This window comes from Sciurus carolinensis, chromosome 3 (genome assembly GCF_902686445.1).
Source record: "Sciurus carolinensis chromosome 3, mSciCar1.2, whole genome shotgun sequence".
In the NCBI taxonomy this organism is placed as follows: Eukaryota; Metazoa; Chordata; class Mammalia; order Rodentia; family Sciuridae; genus Sciurus; species Sciurus carolinensis.
Window position 1 is genome coordinate 14842437 of NC_062215.1, and position 27673 is coordinate 14870109.

The 27673-nt window shown below is 42.5% G+C and overlaps 1 protein-coding gene and 1 non-coding gene across 5 annotated transcripts in view; both read right to left on the reverse strand.

Annotated features, from left to right (window-relative positions):
* Map3k3 (mitogen-activated protein kinase kinase kinase 3) overlaps positions 1–27673 on the reverse strand; it is a 64536-nt gene that overhangs the window by 6155 nt on the left and 30708 nt on the right. For all 4 annotated transcript variants that reach the window (XM_047544118.1, XM_047544117.1, XM_047544120.1 and 1 more), the window contains 8 exons: positions 27267–27380; positions 21521–21641; positions 7571–7704; positions 4300–4373; positions 1852–1919; positions 1570–1662; positions 788–979; positions 118–266 (listed from right to left, as the gene is read on the reverse strand). In XM_047544118.1, coding sequence (XP_047400074.1) covers positions 118–266; positions 788–979; positions 1570–1662; positions 1852–1919; positions 4300–4373; positions 7571–7704; positions 21521–21641; positions 27267–27380 — 945 coding nt within the window. The remainder of the gene's footprint in view (positions 1–117; positions 267–787; positions 980–1569; positions 1663–1851; positions 1920–4299; positions 4374–7570; positions 7705–21520; positions 21642–27266; positions 27381–27673) is intronic.
* Trnav-cac (transfer RNA valine (anticodon CAC)) lies at positions 9954–10029 on the reverse strand. The gene has a single exon. It is a non-coding gene; the product is annotated as a tRNA-Val (tRNA).

The window sequence follows — 27673 nt, forward strand, 5'->3', positions numbered from 1 at the left end:
GGACGAGTGATGGGGGTGACAACCTGTAGCACCGGGAGCAATTCATCTGTGTGGTACAAGACAGGCACTTTTGATGGAAGGGGAGAACTGGAGGTCAGAGAATGGAGAAGGCCATACCTTGCTTGTCTCAGGACTGTCCGGGTCAAATTGGACCTGCTTGGAAGCAAGTTCACGTCCTGTGTCTACATCATAGCACAAATAGACCCTGCCAAAGGCACCCTGGCCCAGGAGCTTCCCTCGACGCCAATTGATGGGGGCACTAGGAGCTGCAGGAGAACAGCAGGAAAGAGTGTCAAAGCATGTGTGTTCTTCATGGAGACCCTCCTTGTTCTCCAGCTACTTGATCACGAGAGCTCTGGCTTAGGCTCCCCCATGCCTAGTACCCCACCTGAAGCAGACCCAGAGCCCTGTTCAATGGGGGCTTAAGATCAGAGTCCTGAGAAACAAAGGACTTGCTAAAGTCATGGTGAAATGCTCTTCTGCATTGATCAAAGGTCTTTACTTCCAAAGCTCCTAAATATCTTAATATGTCAGGGATTAAGAGTGTGCTTTTCAGTTTAAATATGAAAAAACTAAAGACCAGAGAGAAATGGCTTGTTCCACAGCAGTGGAGTCAGGCCTAAGACCCAGGGTGTGCTGCCCTCTCTGGGGAGCTCCCTGAGTGGGGAGGATGGGTCAGAGCAGCAGAACGCTGAGCCTAAGCACCCTCGAAGCCAGGCTGTCCTCCACCCCTGCAGCTCATCTGAACACCCTTGGCAGTCTTCTCCTAGCCAGGGACACTCCTCACACTTAGTTGGCACATTCCTCTCCTGAACAGAGAGGGCATTCTCGCTGTCTGCACTCCGTAGACGTCCACGGGGGTCCAGGTATTGCACAGCCAGACCCATGTTCTCGCCATTCGTGCTTAGGGAACGGCTGGAGGGGACCAAGGTGAATAGGTTGCCCTGATGACGCCGTATTCGGGGAAATGTTCTTCTGCCTAAAAAGATAAGGGGTCAGAGTAGGGCAAGTCAGACCCTAGGCCACAAGATTGAACGTGCAAACCAGCTAGAAGTGACAAACAACACTGACTTGGTCCATCCTGTCTGCCCTTACAAATGACTCATGCCAGAAAGGCTGCTGTCCCAAGCACCTTGAGCATCAAGACAAAAGCAGAAATTAAGGGAGTCCTGGCCACAGGGAAGGCTCCGGGGACTGGTAAGGCCAATCCCCAACACAAGTCTCCTTTTCCTTGGCATCCTACTCCTACCCCCTCTGCCACAGCTCCAGTGTGTCTGCTGCTGCTACAGAAAAGAACGCTTGAGAGGTGGCATTCCAGAGCACAGCATGGACACAAAGGAAGGCCAAAGTTCCCAGCAGCAGCAACTTAGTTTATAAATACCACCCTCCCCATTTGGTTAGTTTTCTGTCTCTCTTCACTCAAGATTGAGGCACGATTCCCCAGGAATAGAGAACACAGATCCTAGCATACCCAGGTCGCACCCACTAGTGGTGGCTTTTCCAAAGCAGAGCATTAAGCATGGTCTTTCTGAAGGCAGCCAGCAGAGGGCAGCATGGAGGCACACTCACCATCATTGTAGTCTTTGTGGTGCACAGACACATGGTAGCGCCGGGGGTAAGTTCCGCCTTTGACCCCTTTGTCATAGAGCTGGGTCTCCCGATCTAAGTAAGACAGGGGAGTCACTGGCTTTTGGGTAGGTCAGTTTGAGTGAGCCACTTAAGCTCCTAGGTCATTTGAGACGCTGGAGGAGTTAGTCCAGGAGAATTTCTACACCCTGGCTTCCCAACTCAGAACTCTCTGGCCCCACCCAGACTTCCCTGCTTTGCCAACCCAGGCTCTGTAGAACTTACCTGAGTACTCCTGTCTGTTGTCTGGGAAGCTCTGGGCTCGGGACATTCGTGATTTCCGGAAGGATGGGCTAAAGAGAGCAAAAAAGAATTACAAAATAGACCTCAATGTATTTCCAGTGCAGCCCAGAAGGCAGAAGAGAAGTCAAGAGCATCTAATTGTTTCCCCTTCAAATGTCTCCCATGTGCACAGGTGGTGGCAAGGGGAGCTGGAGGGAAGCAGCCCTTTCCTGAGTCTAATCTCCTGCCTTCTCCACCCTTCACTTGTCAGAGGCCCAAATCTGACACGACCCAGGGTGGCGAATGGCAGCCCTACTGAATGCCACCTTGGCTGCACACCCCTTTGCCTTCCCTTCTTGGCCTTTTGTCCCACCTATGTAACAAGTGAAGAGCTGCAAGAGAATCCCTGGCCCAGGCAGTAACAAAGATAATAATAGCACAGTTTATTTAACCCTTATAACTCTGCAAGGTAGGAAATATAATAAAAATAATATAATAGCAGGTACCAATTACTGAACGGCTGCTGTGCTATATCACTAGTCTTCGTGGACACCCTACTGGTTTAGGTATGAACATTCCTATTTACTTCCCCAAGGATAGAGCTAGGAAGCAAGAGAGTTAGACTTCAAATCCAGGCCTATGACTCCAAAGTCTGTGTTTCTGCAGTTATACCAGGCATCTTCCTTTCAATTAGTCGTCACCATCCTATTTTAGAGGTAGGGAAACTGAGGTCAAGGGGCTTATTTGAAGTTACCAAAATATTTGCTGGAGCTGGAATTGGATACAGGTCTATCTGGCTCCAAATCTGCCCTTTCCTAAATCCCAGGAGGGAAGACAAGAGCCCTGAACTCAGGTCAGGCCAGACCTCAGGGAAGTCAGTTCTGATCACTGGGTTTTAGTCACCAGGAGAAAACAAAGCACAACAGAAAGATGGAAGAAATGTCCAAGACCAGGGAAGTGGCTAAATTCAGCTATCTTTCCCAGCATCCACCTGAATGGCCCTTCCCCTAACACACAAGTACCTTTTGAGAGGTCACATGTCAGACTTTCAAGGCAGTAACTTGGGGGCTGCCTTCTTCTTCCCACCTTCCCTATAACTTCTGTCCTCTCTTCCTAACTCAAAGCTCAGGAGATAGTCCAAAGTCAGAGTCTGTCCCTGTCCTGGAAGAGTCCTTGCCAGTGATAACAATGAGCACTTCCACTTGTGCCTTCTTACTACCCTGATTGGAAAGCAAGACCCAATCAAGGCTGCATCTTGGAACCAACAAGCATCTATGACTGCATTCTACTACACCTAGAGGAAGACCACGAGTATCAGTGCTCAGAACAAATTTGGCTGCAGTCAGATCAGTACCCACATGAACAATTAATCAGATACACAAATTGAAAAAACGAAAAACCCAAACCTGCCCCCTAGCTTCTGACCATAACCCTACATCTGGTCAGAGGTGATCAGAACAAGGCCGGGATGGGAGCAGTGGAATCAGTGCTGGGGCCAGCGCCAAAGAGCCATGTTCTATCTAAAGGAGAGCCCATTTCCTCCCAGAATGTAAGAACAAGACTCCATACACGGGAGGAGGCCTGCGTATTGTTTTCTGATCTTCATATCCCAGTTTCTTATTCCACCAGAGAAACACTTGGAGAAAAAAAAAAAAAAAATGAAAGTAAACCCATGGATGAGAATTTTGTTTTTCTGCAAACCTCAACAGTCCATTGTTTCTCAGTCTAGATCACAATAAAGGCCCAAAATGCACAAGAGCGGTAAGTATTATGAATAGAATCAAAACATGTAAAGCACTTAGAACAACACAACAAGCACTTAATAAATGAACTGCTATTTTATAAGCTATTATTATATTCATTTTATTATGCAAGCAAAACATTTTCATGGTGTTTGGGAAACTAAGGACAGGCCATGCTGCTTGAACCCTGGGCCTTTGACCCGTGGCTGGATCAGAGACACACACTAGTGAATATCGCTTCCTCAACCCATCAGTTCAAAAATGCCTATGTATTGGTCAAGTGTGGTGGTGCATGTCTATAATCCCAGCGTCTTTGGAGGTGGAGACAGGATTGTAAATTTGAGGCCAGTCTCAGCAATTTAGTGAGGCCCTAAGAAACTCAGTGATATCTTGTCTCAAAATATAAATAAATAAATAAAAGGGCTGGGTAGGGCTGGGGCTGTACCTCAGTGGCAGAGAGCTTGTCTAGCATTTATGAGGCACTGGGTTCTAGCCTTAGCACCACACAAAATAAACAAATAAAATAAAGGCATTCTGTCCATTTGCAACTACCAAAAAAAAAAAGGGGGGAGCTATGGATATGTGGCTCAGTGATTTAAGTGGCCCTGGGTTCAATCCCATGACCAGAAAAAAAAAAAAAAAAACAGAGAGAGAAAAGGAAAAAGAAAAGTCTATCTATTAACACTCAAGTCACCCAATAGCCCCATACCTGTCTGCCGACCTGTCCAAGGATTGGCAGCTTCCTGATAAGGAATTTTCAGCACTGCTCAGGGGATCCAGCATCTGTAAGGCAAGCATACAATAAAACCACAGTCCCAACCCTAATCCCAGCCAGGCAGGTGACCAGGCTTTATGACCCAGCTGAGGCCAGCACATGGTCTTTTTTGTCTAAATATGAAAGTGCCCTTTGTTTCCCCATATAGTGGGAAGAACGGTTAGTAAGGTACCATTCTCCCCTGTAGTTTGAGTGGCAAGTTTCCAGGAGGGAGAAAAATGCTTGGCTGGCATCCCAAGGAGTTTTGCCAGGAGGGCAAAGCAGAGACGCAGCTTTTCTTGTTGGCATTTTCTTGGCTCATCAACACTGGCGCCTGGCGCTGGAGATGGTACTACCCTGCAGAGGCTTCCAGTGAGTTTGGGTGGGACCCTAATGCTTCTGTTTACACTCCATAATTCATAATTTACAAAAACAAGCACTGCCTCATTTCATAGATGAGCACTGTAGGCTAAGAAAGGTTAGGAGACTTGTCTAAAGTCATAAAACTAGTCAGTGCATAGCTGGTATTAGAATAAAATTTCCCAGTTCCTAGTTCCAATACAGAGGTATAGATGTCTACATAGATTGAAGTATTTCTCTGGCCCCTGGTCTAGTGCAATTACAAAAAGCCTTCAGAATAGTTCGCCCCCACCAACCAATTTCTTGAAGGTCCTCCCCTTTGTTTTCTCTTTACAGAGAGCGGGGGCTCTAGGGTATTCAATTTCAGAGTACAGTCATTCCTTGCTATCCACTGGGGATTGGTTCCAGGTTCCCTTTTAAATCTGAGGATCTCAAGTCCATTTACATAAGATGGCACAGTATTAGCATATTGTCCACACATATACTCCTGTGTACTTTAAATCATGTCTAAGATAAGTATGGTTATACTGAAATATTTAAGGAATGACAAGAAAAAAAAAAAAGTCCATGCTGGGTCCAGTGGTGCAAGCCTGTAATCCCAGTGACTTGGGAAGCTGAGGTAGGAGGATTGCAATTTTGAGGGCAGCCTTAGCATCACAGTGAGACCCTGTCTCAAAATAAAAAGAAAGAGCTAGGGTTGTAGCTTAATGGCAAAGCATCCTTGGGTTCAGTCCACGGTGCAAAAATAAATAAATAAATAAATAAATCCATATACGATAAGTACAGACAAAATACACTCATTGTGCATTTGGTTGAATCCATAGACATGGGACCCATGGACACACAGAACTGACTATATGCATTACCTTAGCTCCAAAGTTAAACTTCACACAGGAAAGAAAATATTAGAATTATGAAAAATCGATAACATTTTACATAATTTGTTTCCATCTAAAATCTCTTTTTCCATACTAGGGTCCATCCCCACCCATAATTTCAAATGTTTTAGGTCATATTACATATGTGATTTTTAAAAATCTGTCCATCAATGCAAATTAACTGCAAAGTAAAATTTCAAATCTTGGTAAGGATACAAAATTCCCCAAGTGGATAAAACCAACATGGGAAAGAACTGCTCCAAATACAGCAAGTGCATATTTGGCAAAGTTAGATCAGTGAACAGAAAAGAGAAAATGGATGAGTACAACAACACAGCAGGTGTGATGGAGAAAAAATACCAAAGGTTCAAGAGGCCTTGAAAAAAACTGCTGAGTTCCAGAATGCTTTTGCAACAATGACCCTCATTTTGATAGTGCTGCAGAGTCAAAGGGGAAGTAAAGGAAGTTACATTGTGCTAGCTAGCTTCTGTCAGTAATTTTTCTAAGCCAAAAAATTAACATGAATCATGCTTTGTTCATTCTAAAAATCAGCAAATAGATGCAACTGTTACCTAAATCTGATTAAAGAAAAAACAAAATAAACTTATCTTGGTTTCACTTTTTAGTGAATATTCTTTCACTATATACTATGCTGTTTTGGTTTATCTTGAATGGCCTGTTACTAGGAACAATTTGCTTCAGTTGAAGGGGTAGGGACTGGGGGAGGACCTTGACAGTCCCCAGCTGCCTCTTTCTAAAAGTCTATACTCACTAAGAGTCAAATTCTCCTATGTTTTCCAGGCAGGGAAAGGGGAGGAAAAAAAAAAATGTGAAGGGGCCAGGGTATAAGACCACAGGGAATGACAGAAACAAAAGGCAACGGAACTTGTTGGCAATATCTGGGATTTCACACCCAGTCACCTCTAGAAAGCAGGTATGCAGAAGTGAAATAGTTAGATAAATAGGACAGTCAGGAAAATGCCCAGGAAAAGAATATGCAGCTAAAGGCGTTCTGAGTCACTGTTCCAAACATGAATTTATCTAGCAGGCAGGAGTACAGAGGGGAGAAGTGTAAGGGACTTCTCATAGACTATACAGTTTATTTTCTTAAAGAAAGAAACATTACAGGAATTGTTTTTTGTAAAATTCTATGTGACGGTACTGGCCCTTCTGTTGGACATTTTACCCTTAAGAAATTTCCCCTTCTCAAACCAAATTGCAGAAACTTATAAGAGCAGATCTTGCTCTTTGTAACTAAAGCAAGCTCACTGAAAAGACCAGAATGAAGCCTGAAATCTCACCCTTGCTGGGTTTGCTAGGCCACATTGCTATTTTCAGCAAGTAAGCCCCTAGATAAAAAGTCATTCATCAAAATGGATGAACCATCATAGTGGATACACCCAAGGTGACCAATGAGTCACAACTGATCCAGGGAAACTAAAGCAATAAGTCATTTAAAGATTTTAAGTTTGTTGTAATTTGTTATGTTGCGACAGGTAACTAATACAGCTGTCTATCATCACAGAAGGTCACTCTTAACCAATCCTAAAAGGTGATTTGGATATAGTTTACTTTCTCCCTTTTATCAAGAAATAGCAGAGCTAAAACATAGCCAATGAAAAACACAATCTGTCAGTTTAGGATTGGTTAAATGTTAAAACTCACTGTGCTGAAATGAAGATAGGCATTTGCCAGGGTCATCATAAATAGCAGAATGGTGTTCTGCAAGGGGACCATTGAGGGGACCTCAGAAGAGCGAAACTGTCGAGTGCTCACCCAAGACCACGGCTAGGTAGTTTAAACTTCAACTTTGGTAAGAATTAATATTTGGTTCCTAGAAATGAATGACCAATATTTGGGCAGACCTGGCTTATAAAAGCTATTGGATGGTTCAAGTCCCTCAGGTCTACACTGTGCCCACTGAGAACCCCTGGTCATAACTCTGGTCTGACACAGTCCATGGGTACACGCTTGGCCCCCATACTCACGCACTGCTCGCTGGTCTCTGGGATGAATTCCCCCTCACTGTTGATGCTGGTGTAGGATCCCTGTCGGGCAATGTGCTGCTGCCGCTCAGGCACATAGCCAGGGGGAGGTGAGCTTCGGCCAGGGTTCTGGGAGCCTAGAGCACAGAAACAAAGTTTTTAACAACAGAGCCTAGGACACGAGGCTCAAGAGGAGCAGGTATGGGGCCAGTTTGAGATATTGAGGCCTAGAAGCCAGGGCTGTGACGGGTTATGTCACCCAAGTCCAGCATTCTCCAGCTCCCCGAGGCAAAGTCCCTTCCTAACAGGAAGCAAGCAGGGTGTGGCGGTGCATGTCTATCATCTCACCTACGTGGGAGGCTGAGGCAGGAGGATGGCAAGACCCAGGCTAGCCTCAGCAACCTAACAAGACCCTGGCTAAAAAAATAAATAAATAAAAAGGGCTGGAGACATAGCTCAGTGGTGGAGTGCTCCTGGGTTTAATCTCCAGTACAAAAAAAAAAAAAAAAAAAAAAAAGCAGCAGCAGCAAACTCCAGAGGTGGAGCATGTGCCACAGCACACGTAACTAAGAAGCGGGAACAAAACATGAACCAGAATCAGTGCTATGAAATCAATTTGAGTTGGCAATCGGATCAGCTTTGTATTTGCTCTTATTCATGTATATAATTATTCCTTCATAATGCCACTCCTTTCTCTCTCTCCCTATAGAGCATCAAAATTATTTCCTCCCAATCTGCAAAGAACCTAGGAAAAGGTTCAATACAGTAGTTCCCCATATGCTTGGGCATACCCCCGGCAGATACCTGAAGCCTCGGAAGGCTGATATATACTGTGTTTTTTCCTATATATACATATGCATGATGAAGTTTAACTTATAATTAGTCATGGTAAGACTACTACTACTACTAATAATAATCATAATAATCATAATAGAACAATTACAACAATATTCTAACAAAATTGCCAGCATCATTACTCTAGTACTTTGGAACCATTACTAAATATAATAAGGGTTACCTAGAACATAAGCACTGTTAAAATGTGATGGTTAATCTGATAACTGAGGTGGTTACTAAGTAACTAGCAGGTAGCAAATGGACAAAGGGATGATTCACACCCCAGGCAGAAAAGCACAAGATTTCATCACATTACTCAGAATGGTGTGTATATTAAAGCTTATGAGTTGTGTATTTCTTGAATTTTTCATTTAATATTTTTTGACTGCAGCTGACTGGTGGTAAATGAAACTGTGGAAAGCAAAACTATGGATTTAAGCTAAAAAGCTTAATCCTCTTGAGCTTTAGGTCCCAGCAGCACTTTTAATCTGGGATCCAGAGAAAGGTAACTGGATATACCCAGGCATCTCCCTCTGCCGCCCTGTCCCCCCAGTCAGTGTCTCCCCCTACTTGTTCTAAATGTGAATCAGGTAAGAAAGCCCCCTGACATTCTGGCCAGCAGCAAGGGGCTGCCTGTTTCATAGCTACACATTTCTATCCTTCCTAACTACTAAAAATAATCATATTATTTTGCATTTAAGTACTCCTTTACTTTTTATTGAACATTCAGTAATTACTTCATTTGACTTTCAACATCCCTGTAACAGAGGTTTGGGTAGCATTTTCTGGGTCAGGTACTCTATATAGTACTTTTACATTTGTTAATTCTTTCTATAATCCTGAGACATAAGCATTTGCTTTATTTAACAGAGGAGGTAACTGAATTCAGAGAGCTTTACATTTCTCAAGAAAATATACCAACAATTTTAGGAAGGAGAAATCATACCTATTTTACAGGTGACAGAATACTAAGCCAACATGTGTGGACTTACATTATATATCGGTTTGTAAGATGGAATAGTTTATCATTCTAATATCATGGAATGACACACGTGTACAGAGATGCTTTAGAAATCATTAATCAGTACTTTTCCAGCATAAGGGATTTTGAGTCTGGGAAATCAGATTTCTCCACCCCTAGCCCAGAGCCCTTTGTGATTGACTCTCTGCTTTCCATAATGAGAGAAGACAAAAGCAAGGCCAACATTTTCCTTTTCTAAGTTCACCAGGCAGGTAACAAATTTATCCAGTCATATAGAAAACCTGAAACAAAACAGCCCTCCCCTAAGTACCCTTATCTTACACTCCTCACCTCTCCCCAGTGACTTGGCAATTCTTAAGACTTTGGGAATAGCAGAAGTACCATTCCTCAACAAAGAAGCCTGCCACTAATGGTTGGTTTCTCTGGTCTAGTTCAGGGCTACAGCACACTAGGTTTTCTGAAATGCAGCTGCAACAACATATGGGTAAGAATCTAACTCATTCTCCTCTGAAAGGTGGGAACAGCCAATGCCAACTCCCTCCTTTCTTTCTTTCTTTTTTTTTTTTTTTCTGGAGCTGGGGATTGAACCCAGGGCCTTGTGCATGTGAGGCAAGCACTCTACCAACTGAGCTATATCCCCAGCATCTTTTTTTGTTTGTTTGTTTGTTAAATGTTTATTTATTGATTTATTTATGTGGTGCTGGGGATTGAACCCAGGGCCTTGTGCATGTGAGGCAAGCACTCTACCAACTGAGCTCCCCGTCCTTCCCTCCTTTCTTAATAGAAACCAGTTTCAGAAGGAAAATTTGGGATATATGGAGCACAGCCTGGAAGGAGAGGTGGCACATCTACTGCAGAGGATGCTAACAAGTCCAGCTATGTTCTTCGAACACCCTGGAGGAGAGGGCGGGTCTGACAAATTGCTGGGGCTCAACAAAACTCCCTGAGTTAGGGATGCTCCTCCTACTATCCCAAGGGCGCTTATAAGGAGAAAAAGAATGGTGCTCTGCTCTTTGAGACAGCGTCTAAGGAGCTTAAGCTGTCCTTCAAAAGACCAACTCCTTCATTCTTCTCCATGATGTCAAATGATCAGAACCTATGGCTCATTCAGTTATGTAGATGACACCTGATAAATCTGCCATCAAAAATACTTACAAGTGAGCCAGGCATGGTGGTGCACACCTGTAATCCCAACAACTCAGAAGGCTAAGACAGGAGGGTCACCAGTTCAAGGCCTGCCTCAGCAACTTAGTGAGACCTTGTCTCAAAATAAAAGATAAAAAGAGCTGAGGATGTGGTTCAGTGATTAAGGACCCCTGGGTTCAATCCCCTGTATCGAACAAACAAACAAAAACTTCCAATTGTTTCTTGGAGGCATCAATCCAAGGATGTGTCTGGGGCAGGAAGGCTAACGTGGGGCCCTCATTAATGTGGCTTCCTCACCTGACTCCACAGCAGCTGCCAGAAACATTTCTCCGAAAATAGGCACTCAACATGTCATCACAGGTTAGAGGCTACCAGTCCTGAGGTAAAGCAGTACCTGAATCATTCCTTTCACAAGATCGCAAACAGCCCATTGAAGTGTCTGTTCATGAGTTCTTAAGCCCAGGCAGAAACTGAAGCAGCTCTGAGTATAAATTTAGGGATGTTCAGGTGTGAAGTAACAGAGCAATGAAACCAAGCAAGGCAATTCTCTCTCAACACTGTTATCTTTCACTTAACTCTCACAACACCCCTGCAGTGGAGGTGCATGATTATCACTTATACTGTACAGAAGGGGAAACTGAGGCCCAAAGTCTTAAAGTGACTTAATGGTGGGACTGTAGCTAGAAAACAGGCTTTTGACTCCCAGTGCAGTTCAGCCAAGGTAATTTTGAGACATTCGTTTCCAAAAAGGGCAGGCATGCTGCTCAATATAGGAGCAAAAGGCAAAACTTTTCCTCCAACTGCCCCCCATGAGAGATTTACAAGAGAGGATGGAGATCCCTTCCATGGAGAAATGTGATAGTCTTTCTGGAAGGAATAGAAAAGAGACTTGTGTGGGGATTTCTTTTCTTTTTTCATAGTACTGGGGATGGAACCCAGGAACGCTTTACCACTAAGATACATCCTCAGTTCTTTATTTTTTATTTTGAGACAGGCTGGCCTTGAACTTGCAATCTTCCTGCCTCAGCTTCCTGAGTCACTGGGATTATAGGTGTGAGCCACTGTGTATGGCTTCCTTTTTATTTTTAAATTTTTTTGGTACCAGCGATTGAACCCAGGGGCCCTTTAGCCACTGGCCACATCCCCAGCCCTTTATGAGACAGGGTCTCACTAAGTTGCTTAGGGTCTTGCTAAATTGTGGAGGCTAGTCTCAAACTTGTGATCCTCCTGCTCAGCCCCCTCAGTCACTGGGACCACAGGATGTGCCACAAAACTCAACAAGTGTGGGGATTTCTTGACAGTACAGGAGAGAAAGAGTGCTATGTTTTACACAGCTCAAATTCAAACTTGTTTTGTCCATGATTATTCACGAGGAGGGGGCCAGGGATACAAAATGCCATTTTGAGAGCCCAGAGGCAAAGATTTGATGGGGGGGTGGGGGCAGAGAATCTGGACCAAGTATAAGAAACTTTCCAAGTGGCCCAGATATCAAAGACCAAAGTACCTGGCCACATCCCTTGCACTGTAACACAAAATTCCAGTACAACCATGAAAACATGAAGGTTTTCTTAAGCTATGTTTGCCATGACTCAAAACACAGAACAATATTTAATCTTGCTAACATTTGCAACATTAGTCCAGTGCCTGATTCCTGCTTTTGGCTGTAGATAACACTCTGGTAGTCCCCAGGTTCTGTGGAAATTAGGTCCATGCAGTAGAGGCAACCCTAAGAAGATAAGCAAGGTGTATCAAAGAAAGCCTAAGCTCTGGGATTAAGTGAACTTGGCTTTGCCAACCCATTAGCTGAATGATTTAAATTCTCATCTTAATTTCCTCATCTGCAAAAATTGGAAAGAACTATCTATCCCAGAACTATTTGGGGGAAGTTATAAATGTGGTGGCATGTGTAACCTATGATATAACCTCATAGTAGGAACTCAGCAGAATCTCATTTATTTCCTTCAACTTATATGGCAGGTACGAGTTACACTCAAGATCCATTCTGTCTGGTATCTCTTCCTGTTCTTCAGAAACTAATTAGCTAAAAGTTACATTTCTAAGATTCCTTTAGGTTCACCTAATCAAATATACCTGTGTGAGATTTAGAGGCTTCCTGCCATTCCTACTGTTTCTGGGCAAAGTCACAGAAGTGCAGGGATCCCTGTGTATGTGATATGGACCAGAACCAAGAGGCATAGGGCTTCTGGATTGGTGACTTCCCAACTATAAAAGACAAAGAAAATCTGTGGTGCGTCTGAACCTAGAGCTCGCTTCTCTCACTCTCCCAATGGTTCATTCCACGAGTAGATTGTGCACTAAATCTCTTCTTCCTAAAATGGATTCTTTTCTGTGAAACTGAACCCTGATCAATATGCTTGAGCGAAAAGGTATTATACATTTTACCTAGAAGAAATAAAAAACATCTCTTGAAAGGAATTGACTAAAGAGGAAGAAAAATTCTTCCTTATTGATGAAATATCAGACATTGGTCCAAACTATCCCTAAACAGGGTGAATTTCCCATCTGTTACAGAGTGTCTGGGGTGAGATCTCCCTGGGGTCAAACTTTCAGGGTCCTCCCGACACCCATCCCCACCTTCACTAGCTCCACTGAACTATCTCCTGGTTTTGCAGGTTGGATGGGACTAGCCCATGCAAAGCCAAGAGAGAAACAGGAGAGGGAAAATAGCAAAGGTTTTCTAAGCTTTTATTTCCAGCCAGAGACTTTCACTTTTTCCAATCCACACTACGGCCTGCAGAGAGCCAGCCTTGTTATCTGATGGGCAACATGCCAGGGGCTATTGTGCTTAGGCCCACGGCCTGGAGCAGGAAAGGGAAGTCTCCCCAAACCAATGGCTATCAGAGGAAGCGAATGGAAAAACCAGGAGTTGGCAGAACTGCTCCAGGGTATTTTCAGTTTTGTTTTTATCTTCATTTCAGAAATTGGGAGCCAACGAGATGCACAACAAGCAGTCAAGAACAAGTGGGACAGGAGGTAAACAAGGCCAAGATATTGGGCTATATGATGCTGATGGTCAGATATTTACCAGCAATGACAGTGAGCTGGATAGCAGAAGGCTCTGCTGTGCAAGGCTCGGCTCATTCGGTGGCCCCCAGGAGGCGAGCACAGGCAGGGGGAGGGGAACAGGTTCTCTGGTCATGCTTTCCTGGTATTCTACCCTGATCTTGCTGCTCTAGCTTCATTAGGCCATTTGTGCTAAGGGGCCCATCTTTGCACCAGCTGAAGCAGAAGGGCACAGGAGCAGTCCTTAGTTCAGAGTGTCTCACAGCTTTCCCTGAAAGCATTCTGTACATAAGGAGAAGGGATGGGGGTTAGGCTGCCAGCTGTCTGAATTCCTCCTGGGGTATACCACTCTCTGCTAGCCTCCTTAATTCGATAAGCAGAGTCAGATAAACTCTCACCCTAGGATATGGCTGATTCTTTCGATGGGGCTTTAAGCTGAAAGCTTGGATTCTGTCCCTTCTCAAAGGAGAACCCTCACCAGGAAGCTGATGCAGTCAGGAAGTTGCCTCCACAGGGAGTTCTAGGGCTCTGGGTCAGTGTTAATGTGCATGTCAGGTCATTTCAAGTACAAAGAGATATTTCTAAATCTTTTTTTTCTCTTGGGGCATAGAAAATTGTAACCAAGCCAGGCATGGTAACCTCAGTGACTTGCGAGGCCAAAGCAGGAGAATTACAAGTTCAAGACCAGTCTCAGCAAAGCAGCAAGGCCTTAAGCAACTTAGTGAGATCCTGTTTCAAAATTTTTTAAAAATGGGACTGGGGGGTTGGGGTGATAACTCAGTCGGTAGAGTGCTTGCCTTGTAAGCATAAGGCCGTGGGTTCGATCCCCAGCACCAAAAAAAAAAAAAAAAAAATGGGACTGGGATGTGGTTCATTGTTTGGGATGTGGCTCAGTGTTAAGTGCTCCTGGGTTCAAGTTCCAATACCAAAAAAAAAAAAAAAAAAAAAAAAAAGAATGAAAGTTGTAACCAGCCAGGTGTGGTAGAGCATATCTATAATCCTAGTGGTTTGGGAAGCTGAGGCAGGAGGATCACAAGTTCAAAGCCAGACTCAGCAACTTAGTGAGGCTCTAAGCAACTTAGGGAAACCCCGTCTCAAAATATAAAATAAAAAAGGGCTGGGGGTGTGGCTCAGTGGTTAAGTGCTCCTGGGTTCAATCCCCAGTAACTCCCGCCAAAAAAAAAAAAAAAAAAAAAAAAGAAAGAAAAAACTTGTAACCAATATTTCTCAAAATACTCATCCTGGACCACATTGAGCAGAACAGTGCTTCTAAACATTTTCCTCTCACAAGACCTTAAGAACATCTTATGTGTTTCAACTTCCAAAATTCCCATTATATTCTGAAGTTGCTACCACCACTAACCAGTTTCTGGCCTCATCTAGTATGGCAGGAGAATTTATAGCAAGAAGGAGAAAAAACCCTTTGGCAGTGAAGGAAGCTGATCATTTTCTTTTCCTATGTATAAACTGCCACCTCTGCAGTCTGGCTTTGACCCTTTCAAACCTGCCCCAGGACTGGAAGTTTGTACTACACTCAGCGCTCTAGCTCTCCACTGCCCAACCATCACTATCATAAGTCACCCCACAATGTCAGCATTCCTTTTCTCCCTTCGCTTGATTATTTTTCCTCCTCCTCCCTCTGAGGCAGAGGTTTCTCTTCTGGCCAAGGCACTACTGCCCTCCTACCGGACTCTGCGATCCTCGCTGCAGGGTCCAACTTCCCCCTAGTCTTTTCACCTTGGCTTTCTTCTTTTCAGCCATCTTTACTTACCTTCACAAACTGCTTACATCTCTAGCCTGACAATATCCTCACCTCATTCCAGCTGCTCCCTAAGCTATTAGCCTACCTCTCTTTTACTACCCAACTCCTTGAAAGGACTGATCAACTCCACTCATTTTAGGGGTTGCTGTTTGGCTTGCCTCAATTTGGGATAAAGTGGCAAGAAAAAGAGAAAGATGGTGTATGAACAAGCAAAGGTACTTCATGAGATACACTAGGAAAAACAGAAGTCAGAATACACAGGGACAAGTCTTTTAGTTGAGGCCTGGCTACATGGTTTAAGGGCATCACCCAACTTTATGGAAGAATGGTGCTTCAGCTTGGCCTCAACTAAAGGACTTGTCCCTTGGTAGAATTTCCATATGCAAAGACAGGAGGAAGGACATCTTCACACAGGGAAATTCCATCCATGTGGCAATCTCTCCACAGTGAGATTTAACCCTTTTGGGTTAATTCATTTCCTAGAAGGTATATATGTATATATGTATTGTTGTATGTATTTATTTATACTGGGGATTGAATCTAGTGCTTTACTGCTGAATTATATCCCCAGCACTTTTTATTTTGAGACAGGGTTTCACTAAGTTGCTGAGGCTGGCTTTGAACTTGTAATTATCCTGCCTCGGTCTCTGGAGTTGCTGGGATTATAGGCATGCACCAACAACCCAGCCTGTTTTTTGTTTGTTTAGTTTTTGTTTGTTTTTAGCATGAACTAGTTTAACAGATTGATTTTTAAAAGTGGAACTCAAGGTATGTATATTATAATAGAAAAAATAAAGGATGAAAAAGATAGCTTGTTTCAAATATTTGAAAAACTGTCATTGAAAGATGTTATCTATGTTATCTGAGTTGCTCAAGAGCAGAGAATTCATTTTTCAATTCAATATAAGGAAGAATTTCAAATAGAGATATCTAAAATTGGGTTACCTAGTGCTTCTCTACCTTGGAACCCTTGCAGTGGGAGCTGCATGGCCTGTACACTGCCCTCACAGAACAATTAGATGTGTTACTGTTGAAGGGTGAAGGGAGAAGAGCTGGGTGGGAGACTGAATTGCTACGGCTTACTTACCAGTGGCTTCTTGGACCCCATTTCTACTGCAAGCACTTTGCTGAGCAGTCCTTCATGCTATAACCTTGACTCCTCTTTCTTCCTGCTTCCCTTTACTTCTAGAAAGCCTTATACTGTACCAGTTCATAACAAGTACTCAGCAAGTTTATGTCTCTTACCCTTCTGTCCTGTCCAACTTGGCTGGTTCCATGTCAGGCCAACTCCTCACACTTCTAATTTCCTCCCCACCTCTCTAGTCGCTCCTTTCCTCTGTCCCTTGCAGGTTCATCCTCTCTTCCTTCCAAGTGTATCCTAATGTTGGATTCCCAAGGCTCAGTCCTAGGCCCTTTTCTCTTCTCATTCTACAGTCTCTGTTCAGTCACTCTGGGTCCATGGTTTCAAACTGACAATTTCTTTTCTTTTTTTCCTTCTCAGCTCTGATGTTCTCCCCTCTGAGTTCGAGACTTATATATCTAATTGCTCATTTGACATCTCCTCTTGGCTGTCTTAAAGGTACTTTAACATCAAGAGGCCTAAAACATGAGTTCTGCCTCTTCCTAGCAATTGAAATCAGGCTCTCTTCTTGTATCCCTGCCTTAGTGAAAGGCAGTGCCATTTAGTCAGCGCCATAAGCCAGTAACTTACTTTTCTCTCAACACCTGAAAATTCAATCCAATACCATAGTATTACTTAAGTCTTTTAGTCTTAGAACCCTTTTAACGCTTTAAAACCGAGGATATACATGTCTACAACAAGACAGGTTAACAAGAGAAAAGCACAGCAATTTTATTTAATCAAAGTTTCATATAACACAAGAGTCTTTAGAATGAAGATCCAAAGACCCAGGGCAAACTATTTTTACGCTGAGAAATCAATGAAGAGTGAACCACAATGTAGAAATATGATTAGACAAAATGGGTATACCTAATGGTAACAGACTGAGGAGGGCAACCCAGCAAAGCCCTGCCTGTTCCGATGCTTCTTAACCTCTCTTTGTGGTACAGGGCATCACCCCTTCTGGAATTTCTTCACGATCAGCTCTTACACAGAAACACTGCAGAAGGAATCCTTTTAGGTTTTATGGCTGGTTGTAAAAAAGAGGGGTTAATTTCCATAATGTGCTTTGGGGAAAAGAGAATTCCAATTTCTGTTGTCTGCTATAGAGGAGAATGGGAAGCAGGATACAAGAGGAGCAGACAAATGTCAGAAAGACACTGCTTCTGAGGCCCTTCCAGTGTCCTTCAGTTCAAAGTACTCAGCATGCCACGGCACCACACTTCAAGGTATCATTTTCAGAGTCCCAACAAGGTCAACTGACATTTATCATTTTAGATATTAAAGCTCAGAATTTTCTTCTTTCTTTCTTTTTCCCCCTTTTGGTGTGTGTGGTTCTAGGGCTTAAACCCAGAGCCATACCCATGCTAGGCAAATGCTCTACCACTGAGCACACCTCTGGCCCTTTTTATTTGTTTTTTATTTTAGAGACAAATTCTCACTGATTTGTCCAGGCTGGACTTGAACTTGTGATCCAGCCGGGATTACAGGCTGCGCCACCACACCCTGCAAACTCAGAAATTTAAAAAACACAATACTTAAGCACACATTCCATTAGTCATCAGAAGGATGACATCACCTTAAGCACATAACCTCTGGAAAACTCCACTACTCATTTGTGAGATAATGGGCATCAGGTCTTAGCATGATTCTGAAAGTAATTCTGACCTCATAGATCTCCTAAGAGGGTTAAGAGCTCCCCAGAGTTCCTATTCCACATTCTGAGAATCACTGACATGCCATGTTCTATCAGTTTTACAAGTCTCAGATCTTCCTGTTCCTCCTTTCCACTACTGTTACCAGCCTAATGAAGCTTCTGTTTTCTTTTACCTGGACTACTGCATTATCCTAATATGGTTCCCTTGGGTCCATTCTTGACCCAATCTGTTCTCCACACTATAGCCACAGCAATCTTACCAAAATACAAATCTGAATACATAACATCACCCATTTAAGACTCTGAAGTGGCCTTTCACTGCTTTAGACAGAAGGATTAACATCTTTACCATGGTCCACATGATTCTGCCTCTCTTCAGTCTAATTCTGTTCCTAGCTCTCTATCAGGACTTCTTTTCTTTCTCAAATAGTTGTCTAAACACCCTCCAGTCATCAGGCTTCTACATGTGTGTACCTCCTGCCTGGAACCCTCTGTTGTGCTTTAGGTAGTAGTATAAGGCTTTCACGGCCCTCTGGTCAGGTTCTATCTCTCATCTATACACACAGTACTGTGCATCTTTTGGTCACATATTGGACTTATATATCATCACATTGTGACAAACAGAAAATGTCTGTTTTCAGGAAGAGAGCCCATGCCTTTTTTATTTCTCATGTTTTTGACACACCAGAGATTTTGGTAATGAATGAATAAAAATGTAGTTTAATGGGACAGAAATAAGATAACAAAATAATGTGGTAAGCATTATAATGGAGAAGGGTACAAGGAATGAAGATTTTCGGCAGCCTACCAGAAAAACCTAAGTGCATGCCAGGCATGGTTGTGCATGCCAGGCATGGTTGTGCATGCATGTAATCACAGCTATTCAGGAAGACCGTAGGTTTTTAGCCAGTCTGGGCAACTTAGTAAGACTCTGTTTCAAAATTAAAAGGGCTCAGAGTGTAGCTCAGTGGTACAGCACTTGTCTAGTATGTCCAAGACCCTGGGTTCAAACCCCAACATTTCATACCCACACAAAACAAAAACAATAAAAAGTACAACTAAGCCGAGTCAGGGCTTCTCAGAAAGCAACCCAGGTATCCTTTCTCCAAATGCATGAGCCTATCTGGACGTGAAGGACAGTGAGCTCTGCAGAGGTACAGTCTAAAAGCCCTCTCAGCTCATCCTTACCTATGGAATCCTCCATTATCTCTCAAGTCTAGCTGAAAAGTTCCTCCCCAGAAAGTATTTCTCAGGTCATCCCAGTTAAAAATCCTCTCTCTGTTTCCTGGCTCTGCCCCCTTTTCTTGCTGCATCCACACCACCCCACATGCTCCAAAGTGCCTGGGGTTCTTGAAGCCCACCACACTCTTTTATGATCATGCCTGGTAGGGCTCTTTTCTGTGTCTGGAAAGTCTGCCTCTATATATAGCGTGCGAGCTCAGATGTTCCCTTTGCTGTGAAAGTCCTCCTCTCCTGAGCAGAATCAGTGATCCCTCCTCTGTGCTCCCACTACCCTTGCCCTTATACATGCTCCACTGCCACATTTACCCCGCCCACCAAATGGTACATTATGCTTGCTGAATGAAGGAAGTCAGAATCTAGGTGGGGTGAGGCTGTGTTGTCCATTTTCAAGATAAACAGGATAGCTATAGAAATCTTATTACCCAGGATTCTTAGCCAGGAAAATAATTTCCATACATGTCTCCCTACAACATGGAGAAAAGGTCCAAAAGGCTCAGCATTTAGTCCCTGCCTCCACACATTAATCACAGGCTTATGCTTGGGAAAAGACTGAATTACTACTCATTGTCAATCTTTACTGTTCTACAAAGGACAATGCTGCTGCTCTCCATTCCTTTAATCTATACAAGGTCTCTGGAAAAGAAGACAAGATGGCAGAATTTTTCAGACTCCAGGGCACTCAGATTCCAGGGACATTCTGGACAGGGTCTCCTTGGTGGGGTGCTGGTTCTCCTCAACCAGTATACTGAAAACATATCCACCAATTATCTGTAATTATCCACAGAAATCTGAAATTCATTTATAGACATTTAGCTTGGAAACACTATTAATGTTTGCTTGAGTTCCAGAAATTATTCAGTGAGTCAAAGTCAATGCCACAGCAACACAGTTTTTCCTGCCATTTCCTCAGGAGACATATTACCACTCACAGACAGGTTTAGTAGGAGGACTAATGCTTACACCTCCCCAAGCTCAGCTCTGAGCCTTCACAGAGTAGCTCAGTTTAATACAATTCTGCTTGTATGGAAAAGGGAAAATCTGGCTCCTTAGTAGCAGCAGTGTCTCAACATTAGGGTAATAGATACAACACAAATGTTTGATAAGGCCAGATTTCCCTCTTTTTTTTTTTTTGATGGAACCAGGGATTGAACCCAGGAATGCTCTGCCACTGAGCTACATCCCCAGTACTTTTTGTTTTTTATTTTGAGATGGGAGTCTTGCTAAATTGCCCAGACTGACATTGAACTTGCCATCTTTCTGCTCAGCCTCCAGATTTGCTGAGATTATAGGTGTGAGCCAACATGTGCAGCAAGATTTTCCTCCTTCTTGATACAGACTCCACAATTCAAGAAATGAACTCCCCATTCAGACTCTGGGAAAGGGGATCCAGAGGAATACTATGTTACCTGGTATAATGCACAAACCTGATTTAGGATTCTCTTCTAGGGAAATCTGGCACCAGCTTCAAATAGATTTCCAAGTAGTTAGCTAATTGTATATGCTAACACTCTGTCCTTCCCAGAATACTTAGTTTGATTCTTCACGAGTCTCACTAGCCAGCATCTTCCTTAAAGTATAAGGACTTCTCAGGAATTATAAGCAAGAAATTGAAACTCAAACTTAGACCTGACTACTAACTGTACAAGTCTCTGGATCTTTAGGAGAAAGAATTGTCAAAAATGAGTATAGACTCCACTGGAGTCTCCAAAGAGATATCTGAGGAGATCACTTTCTCAGGGGTATTGAAATGAAATTTAAACAGAACATTATATCATTTTATTTCTTAGATCCTTAAGGGTCAGGACACCATTCTAGTCACTTCCCCATCCCTCCTTCCCAAATAAAAACATAGACGATTATTTGGCACAGAGTAGTAATCTACACATATTTGGTGACTATTTAATAAATATTTGTTGAATTTTTATTTATTTATTTTTTCTGGGTGCTGGGGATTGAACCCAGGGCCTGTGCTTGCAAGGCAAGCACTCTACCGACTGAGCTGTCTCCCCAGCCCCGAATTTTTATTTTTTGAGTGTAAAAGACTAGGATTTATTGAAGTGAGAAGAGACAGCTCCCACAGGGTGAGAGAGACCCGACAGGGGTTGTCCAAATATTTGTTGAATTTTTAAACTGTGAGCCAATAAATAGATGGGAGGAGGGGGATAAAGAGGTGAAATACTCACTGACAGAGAGGTGCCTGCTTCTAGGCTCAGGGGGCTGGTAGACGGTATTTATATCCCCTGCGGACTGGGAAGCCTTGATCCGCACCTGCCTGGATACCCCAGAGTGGGGAGAAGAACTGGTCTGTAAGAGAAGAGGAAAAATGCTGAACTAAGTCTTTCAGCAGGCAGGCCTATAAGGCTCCCTGGCTTTTCTCTAGGACTCCCTGCTCGCTCAGCCACCTTCATACTTTTTTATTGGCGATACTGGGGATTGAACCCAAGGGTACTCTTTTTATTTTGAGACAGGGTCTCGCTAAATTGCTTAGGCTGGTTTCGAACTAGCGATCCTCCTGCCTCAGCTTCCTGAGTTGCTGGGATTACAGGTTGTGTGCTGCTGCGCCTAGCCACCTTCATACTTTTAAACTCAAGAGCTACCTGTTTTCCCCTAAAATCCCATGCCTCAATCTGTTTTGACAAATCACCATTTGCTCAATGTAGTTTTACAGCTTCAGTGATTTATAAGCACTGAGATCTGATGCCCATTTTAATGGATGATGACCCAGACATGGAGGAATAACAGGCATTCCTGTAAAAATCTGCCAAACAGAAGACAGAACTGTAAATACCCTCTCATAAAATTCTCCAGAGAGCTTTGGAAGAATAGCAGGAAATTATTTCAGCAGCCAAATCACCTGCTGTGAGGGGGTCAGAAAAAAGAATGATGGTAACTTCCCTGGCCAACAAAATTTTATCATTGCTAAATATGTAACAACGATACTTTAAAAAGTAGCTCAATATGCTCCTTCTTCCCCAACCATAATCACTCCCTGAAAGTTAGGGTATAAATATCTTGGTTGCTTCAAAGAACCAGGGTTTACACGTAAATCATCTTAGGATCATGTTCAACCAGGAAAAACTATGGGAGGCACCATTGTGCTGGAGGTCAAGGACCTCAGAAGAGGGTCGGCAGGCTTCCTGCTCCTACCCCCATAATGTGCCAACCCAGTCAAGTTAGCAGGGGAGCCCTAGAGAGAAATCAAAGCCAACAGTGGGGGCTTTTCACTGAGAAAGCTTAAAACTGAACACTAGAAGTGAGTAAATGATGTCAGGGTATAATTACAAATATAAGCAAACCACTACTGAGAGTAGGAATGGGAGCTCAGGATTTATCAACAACTTAGGTCAAAGTTTCTACTTGCTTCTCTATCTCCTCTACCCCTAGGAGAAGGTGGGGGGAAAAGAGTTTGATCTAGATAATCTCTATATCCTGTCCTCCAGAAAAATAGGTTTCCCATTCCCAGGGGCATGTCCAGCTGCCAAACAGCCTTGCTCGTCTCCCCATACCAGACTTAATAACATGTAGGGCTGTCTTGACAAACTTACTTTAAGGGGAAGTCTAAACTAAAGGGAAGTGAATATTCTTGCTGAAACCTCTGATGTGCAATAGCTCTGCCCAGAGAAAGGAAAAAACAGTCAAATCTACACACTGGGGAAAGCAGGTCTGTGAAGGGCAAGGGAGGGCCACAGCCCTGCAGCCAGAAAGAAGAGCTGCATGGTGAGCACCCCAAGGCACCTGCTTGGATGCAGGGCTTTCCACACTGTGAGACTTCACTGAATCTTCGTAGCATAAATTTGAAAAGTTCCAAAGAACATCCACACTAAACCCTTTGTTTTAAAATCTAAAGGCTGAGATAGGAAAGTAGGTTCATCAGCCAGTCCAAGCTTAGATATGTAAAAGGAAAGGCTGAAATTTGGCAATAGTCTGGAAAGCAGGTAAAGGGAATGAGAGAAGATTTCATAGTCACATTCTAATACACATATGCACAAATCCCCAGAACCTTCTTAAAGTTCAGATTCTGATTTGGGTAGGTCTGCAGTGTGGTTCAGACTCTACATTTCTAAGGACCTCCCAGATGATGCTAATGCTGCTGTCCACAGACCACATTGTGAGTAGTGAGGTCTCAGGAGCTGGGGCATGCTTCAATATCAGGTAATGCTTCTCAGCCCCAGCTGCCCATTAGGATTGCTTTTGGAACTTTTGATGTCTCATACCAACTACAATAGAATCTCTGGGTATGGGGCTCAAGCATTGATAATTTTTAAATCTCCCAAAGTGATTATAATATTCACTCAAGTTTTGAGAAAACCTTGATTTAAAAGGACAAGGAAGAATCACATAGAAAACAAAAATGAAGTTGTTGCAAGGAGTTATAGAAATCTGAACAAGATTCAGAAATAGGAAAGAAAGGAGGAAGGTGGGACTATACTAAAAAATAATGGGACTCTCATAGAGTGATAGGAACCACAGTTGTGATGTGTGTAACTAGCAAAACAGTCTAAACACAGCAGCTAGAAGGTGGCATTTGATCATTCCATGAAAATCTCACTGAAGGACTATGTGGGTAGTAGTATGTTGTGGTTGACACGAACAATATGAAAAGTTACCAAGAAACTGGTTACATCAAGATGAACAGTGAATGGAGGAGATCAGCTGAAAAATAAGTTATAAAAGTCAACCCATGAATGATCTCAATAAAAGATATGGTGATAAGAAACAAAAGAACAAGTAGATTCAACTAAACAGAGGGAAAACAGAAAGGAAAGAAGTTGCTTTAGTTTGGTGCATGAAAATATAAGGTAAGGAATGGCACATGGGCTCTTATCCATAGCATCCTGATTAATGGTAGGACTAAGAGACATTTACACAGAAGACTGATGGTTAAGATAGTTGTGGAAGCATCTGGGGTTACTTAATTAAATTTGCAGCTTTATTATCCATGAACTCATTAATTTTTTTAATCCATTTTGAGCTGGGAGCAGTGGTGTACACCTGTAATCTCAGTGATTCATGAGGCTGAGGCAGGGGGATCACAAGTTTGAGGTGAGCCTCAGCAACTTAGCAAGGCTCTAAGCAACTTAGCGAGACTTTGTCTCAAAAGAAAAAAATCAATCCAGTTTGAAATTACACAATTTCAGACTAACAAAGCCAAGTTTACCACCTGTTATACAAATTCTGCCAGAATGCCAGGTGTTCAATCATACTGAGTCTAGGTGAATAAATCTGTGTGTTCATTATCTATACTCTTAAATGCTTTGATGACTTAGATGGTAATCAAGATTAGACTGTCTTTCCAACTAAAGAGTTTCAAGCTTTTTAACTTTTCACATGTAAAACTGATTCCAATTCCTTGAAAATTTTGTCTTCTCTAGGACTTTTCCTAGTCAGTTATCTTCTCAGCGGTGGGGAATAAAATGATACAATATGGGCTGGGGAGATAGCTCAGCTGGTAGAGTGCTTGCCTTGCAAGCACAAGGCCCTGAGTTCGATCCCCAGTACCGCAAAAAAAAAAAAAAAAAAAAAAAAAAAAGATACAATAACCTACAAGTTCTCCTCATGGGAAACATTGTACTTTCTGACTATTAATGATATCCAACTATAGAGGGGTACAGGCAAGATTTTCCAAGGACTACAGTAATTTTAAGATCTATCTCAAACTAAAAAAATAAAAAGGACCAATTAGAATAAAAAAAAAAGAAAGAAAGAAAAAAAGAAAAAGAAGAGGGCGGGAATGTAGCTCCAGTGATAAAGTGCCCCTGGGTGCAATCCCCAGTGGAAAAAAAAAAAAAAAAAAAAGAAATGCCACATCAATGCCTCTTTTTCTAAGGATCTATGTTTTCAGAAATCATAATCAATTCAATATAAGTTTTATAAAATTTAAAGTCATCATAACACATTTATTGATTTTTACATATGTCTCTTCAGTTTGGGGCCATATGTACACACACTTTATATTAATGGTTTCATGATAGTCACTCAGTTTTCTAACTTATTTTTTCACTTAAATCACAAACATTTTTCTATGCTAATACATAATCTTCATAATTCTAAGTTTAAAAGTATATAGAATTGTCTTGAATGGATATGCCATAATTTAATTAACTAACCAATTTTTGTGGTTGTTATTGTCATTTTACCCCTATTGGGAACTGAACCCAGGGGCACTCTACTACTAGACTACATTTCTGGTCCTTTTAATCTTAAGACAGGGTCTCGCTAAGTTGCCCAAGCTGTACTCAAATTTGCAATCTTCCTGCTTCAGTATCCAAGTCACTGAGACTAAATCTTTCAAACAGCTCTGAGAGTTGTGGCAACATCTGAAATCATGTCACCCCATTAGTGATAGGGATGCTGATATAAAGGACCAGTTTTTTATGCCTTCTCATCAGGGGATCAGAGGAGTATAGGGATCACAACCACAGGCAGCAATCATTCAGCAACATTTCAATTCCAGCTTCTTTTGTAAGGAAGAGTTTTGCTAAAAATGGTCTCTGCTTGACTCTTGCTAACAATTCAAGAAGCACTAACATTTTATTTAGTGAATAGGTGGCAAAGGGCTCCAAAAAAATGACATAGCTCCTGTACTTGGGGAGCTTATAAACTTTTGGGGCAAAACTTAGAACTGTGCAACAACTAGATGGCAACAACTGAACAACAACAGACTAGTATACAAAACATATCAGTGACCGAAGGAATTAGGAATAATCAAAATGGCTTCAGTCAGAAATGCTGACTAAATTATAGCAGGTTAATCAAAGTGGATCCCAAAATAAAAGATGATAGCAATGAACTGGCAAAGAGGAATAAAGAACAGTGGTCTCTATAGTAGGGGAGTGTATGATGAAGAATATGGGAAGATGAGATTAGGGAGATAAAAGCAGAGACATTCAGTTTGAAATCTGGATGGGAGGCTAAATTCAGATTTTGCTAGATAGGCAATAAGGAAGGACTATATGGAGGAGACAGCTTGAACAGAGAAATGAAATATAATGACATGATACTTTTCCAAAACATATCCAGAAAAAAAGATACATTGGGGATCAAAAAGAGCTCTCCTTATGCACAGGGACATATGCATTCTCTTGTGCTTCTTCCTAATCAATAAGACGCTCCAGCACATAAATCTCTTCAGAAAATAGATAACCATGAATACCATTCCACCTAAACTCTATCCTGCCATGGCACACTCACAGTTCTCATGCAGTCATGTCAGCTGTCCACAGTTGCCTATGTTCAAGTGTAAGGAAAGGAAAAAGTGTCAAGAAACCTTTAGGAACATGCATCTAAAGAAATCTGGCAGATTCTAACTGCAAGTGTTCTCATGAAATGTAGGCTCTCAGGGACAATTTGGCAGAAGAAAGTGCACAGGGGTAATTCTCCATTTCTGATGGCCCCTACAGATTGCCTGCCACTTGTAGGACAGCCGCTGGTAAGTTACAAGAAGCCCTCCAATCCATGGCCTTTTCTCTATTGAACAGAAGGAAAATGTGTTTCCTACATGTGTCTCAAGGGAGAGGCAAGACTGCTGAGCTGTAGGAGTTGGGTTCACAAGCATGATCGTTTCAAGTTCTTGACAGCCTTTACTAAACCTCACGCTTACACTAATCAACTCTCTCATGGTGGGGGCAAAATCTAATTGAAAACATAAATATAGATAAAAGAATTTTCTCCTTTATCATAAAGTGTTTTCTTTCCTACCACACTATTAGCTAAATAACCATTAGTTGTAAATTTGAAACTGACAATCTGGATCTCCATGAAATCAAACACAGAAGGTTTGCTGGCCACCAACAACAGTGGGCTGGCCTGTGCTTATGCCCACACTTTGGCAGAGGCCATGGAATATAAAATTCTGCCAAGGAAGCAAGGTAAGCCTGAAGGAATGCAAGTTTTGTCTTCAACTGCTGGGTCATGACAGGGGATACTTACATGGTTTCTGTCCTGGGACAGCAGCAATATCCTAAGGCTTTTCATACTTGAGCTTCTATCCAAGATGTCAATTGCTTTATCAAGATCATCTTGGTTTTTCAGCAGGATGGAGAGCTGTGACATGGTATACAGAAAAATTAAATCATAAAATACGAATCTATTTCAATGCTTTAATTTTCAAACAGAAAAAATTAAAAATAGGCAGAGTGCAGTGCAATGCATGCTTGTAATCCTAGCAGCTTGGGAGGCTGAGACAGGAGGATTGTGAGTTCAAAGTCCGCCTCAGCAATAGTAAGGCGCTAAGCAACTCAGAAAGACCCTGTCTCTAAATAAAATATAAAATAGGGCTGGGGATGTGGCTCAGGGGTTGAGTGCCTCTGAGTTCAATCCCTGGTAACACCCCCTCA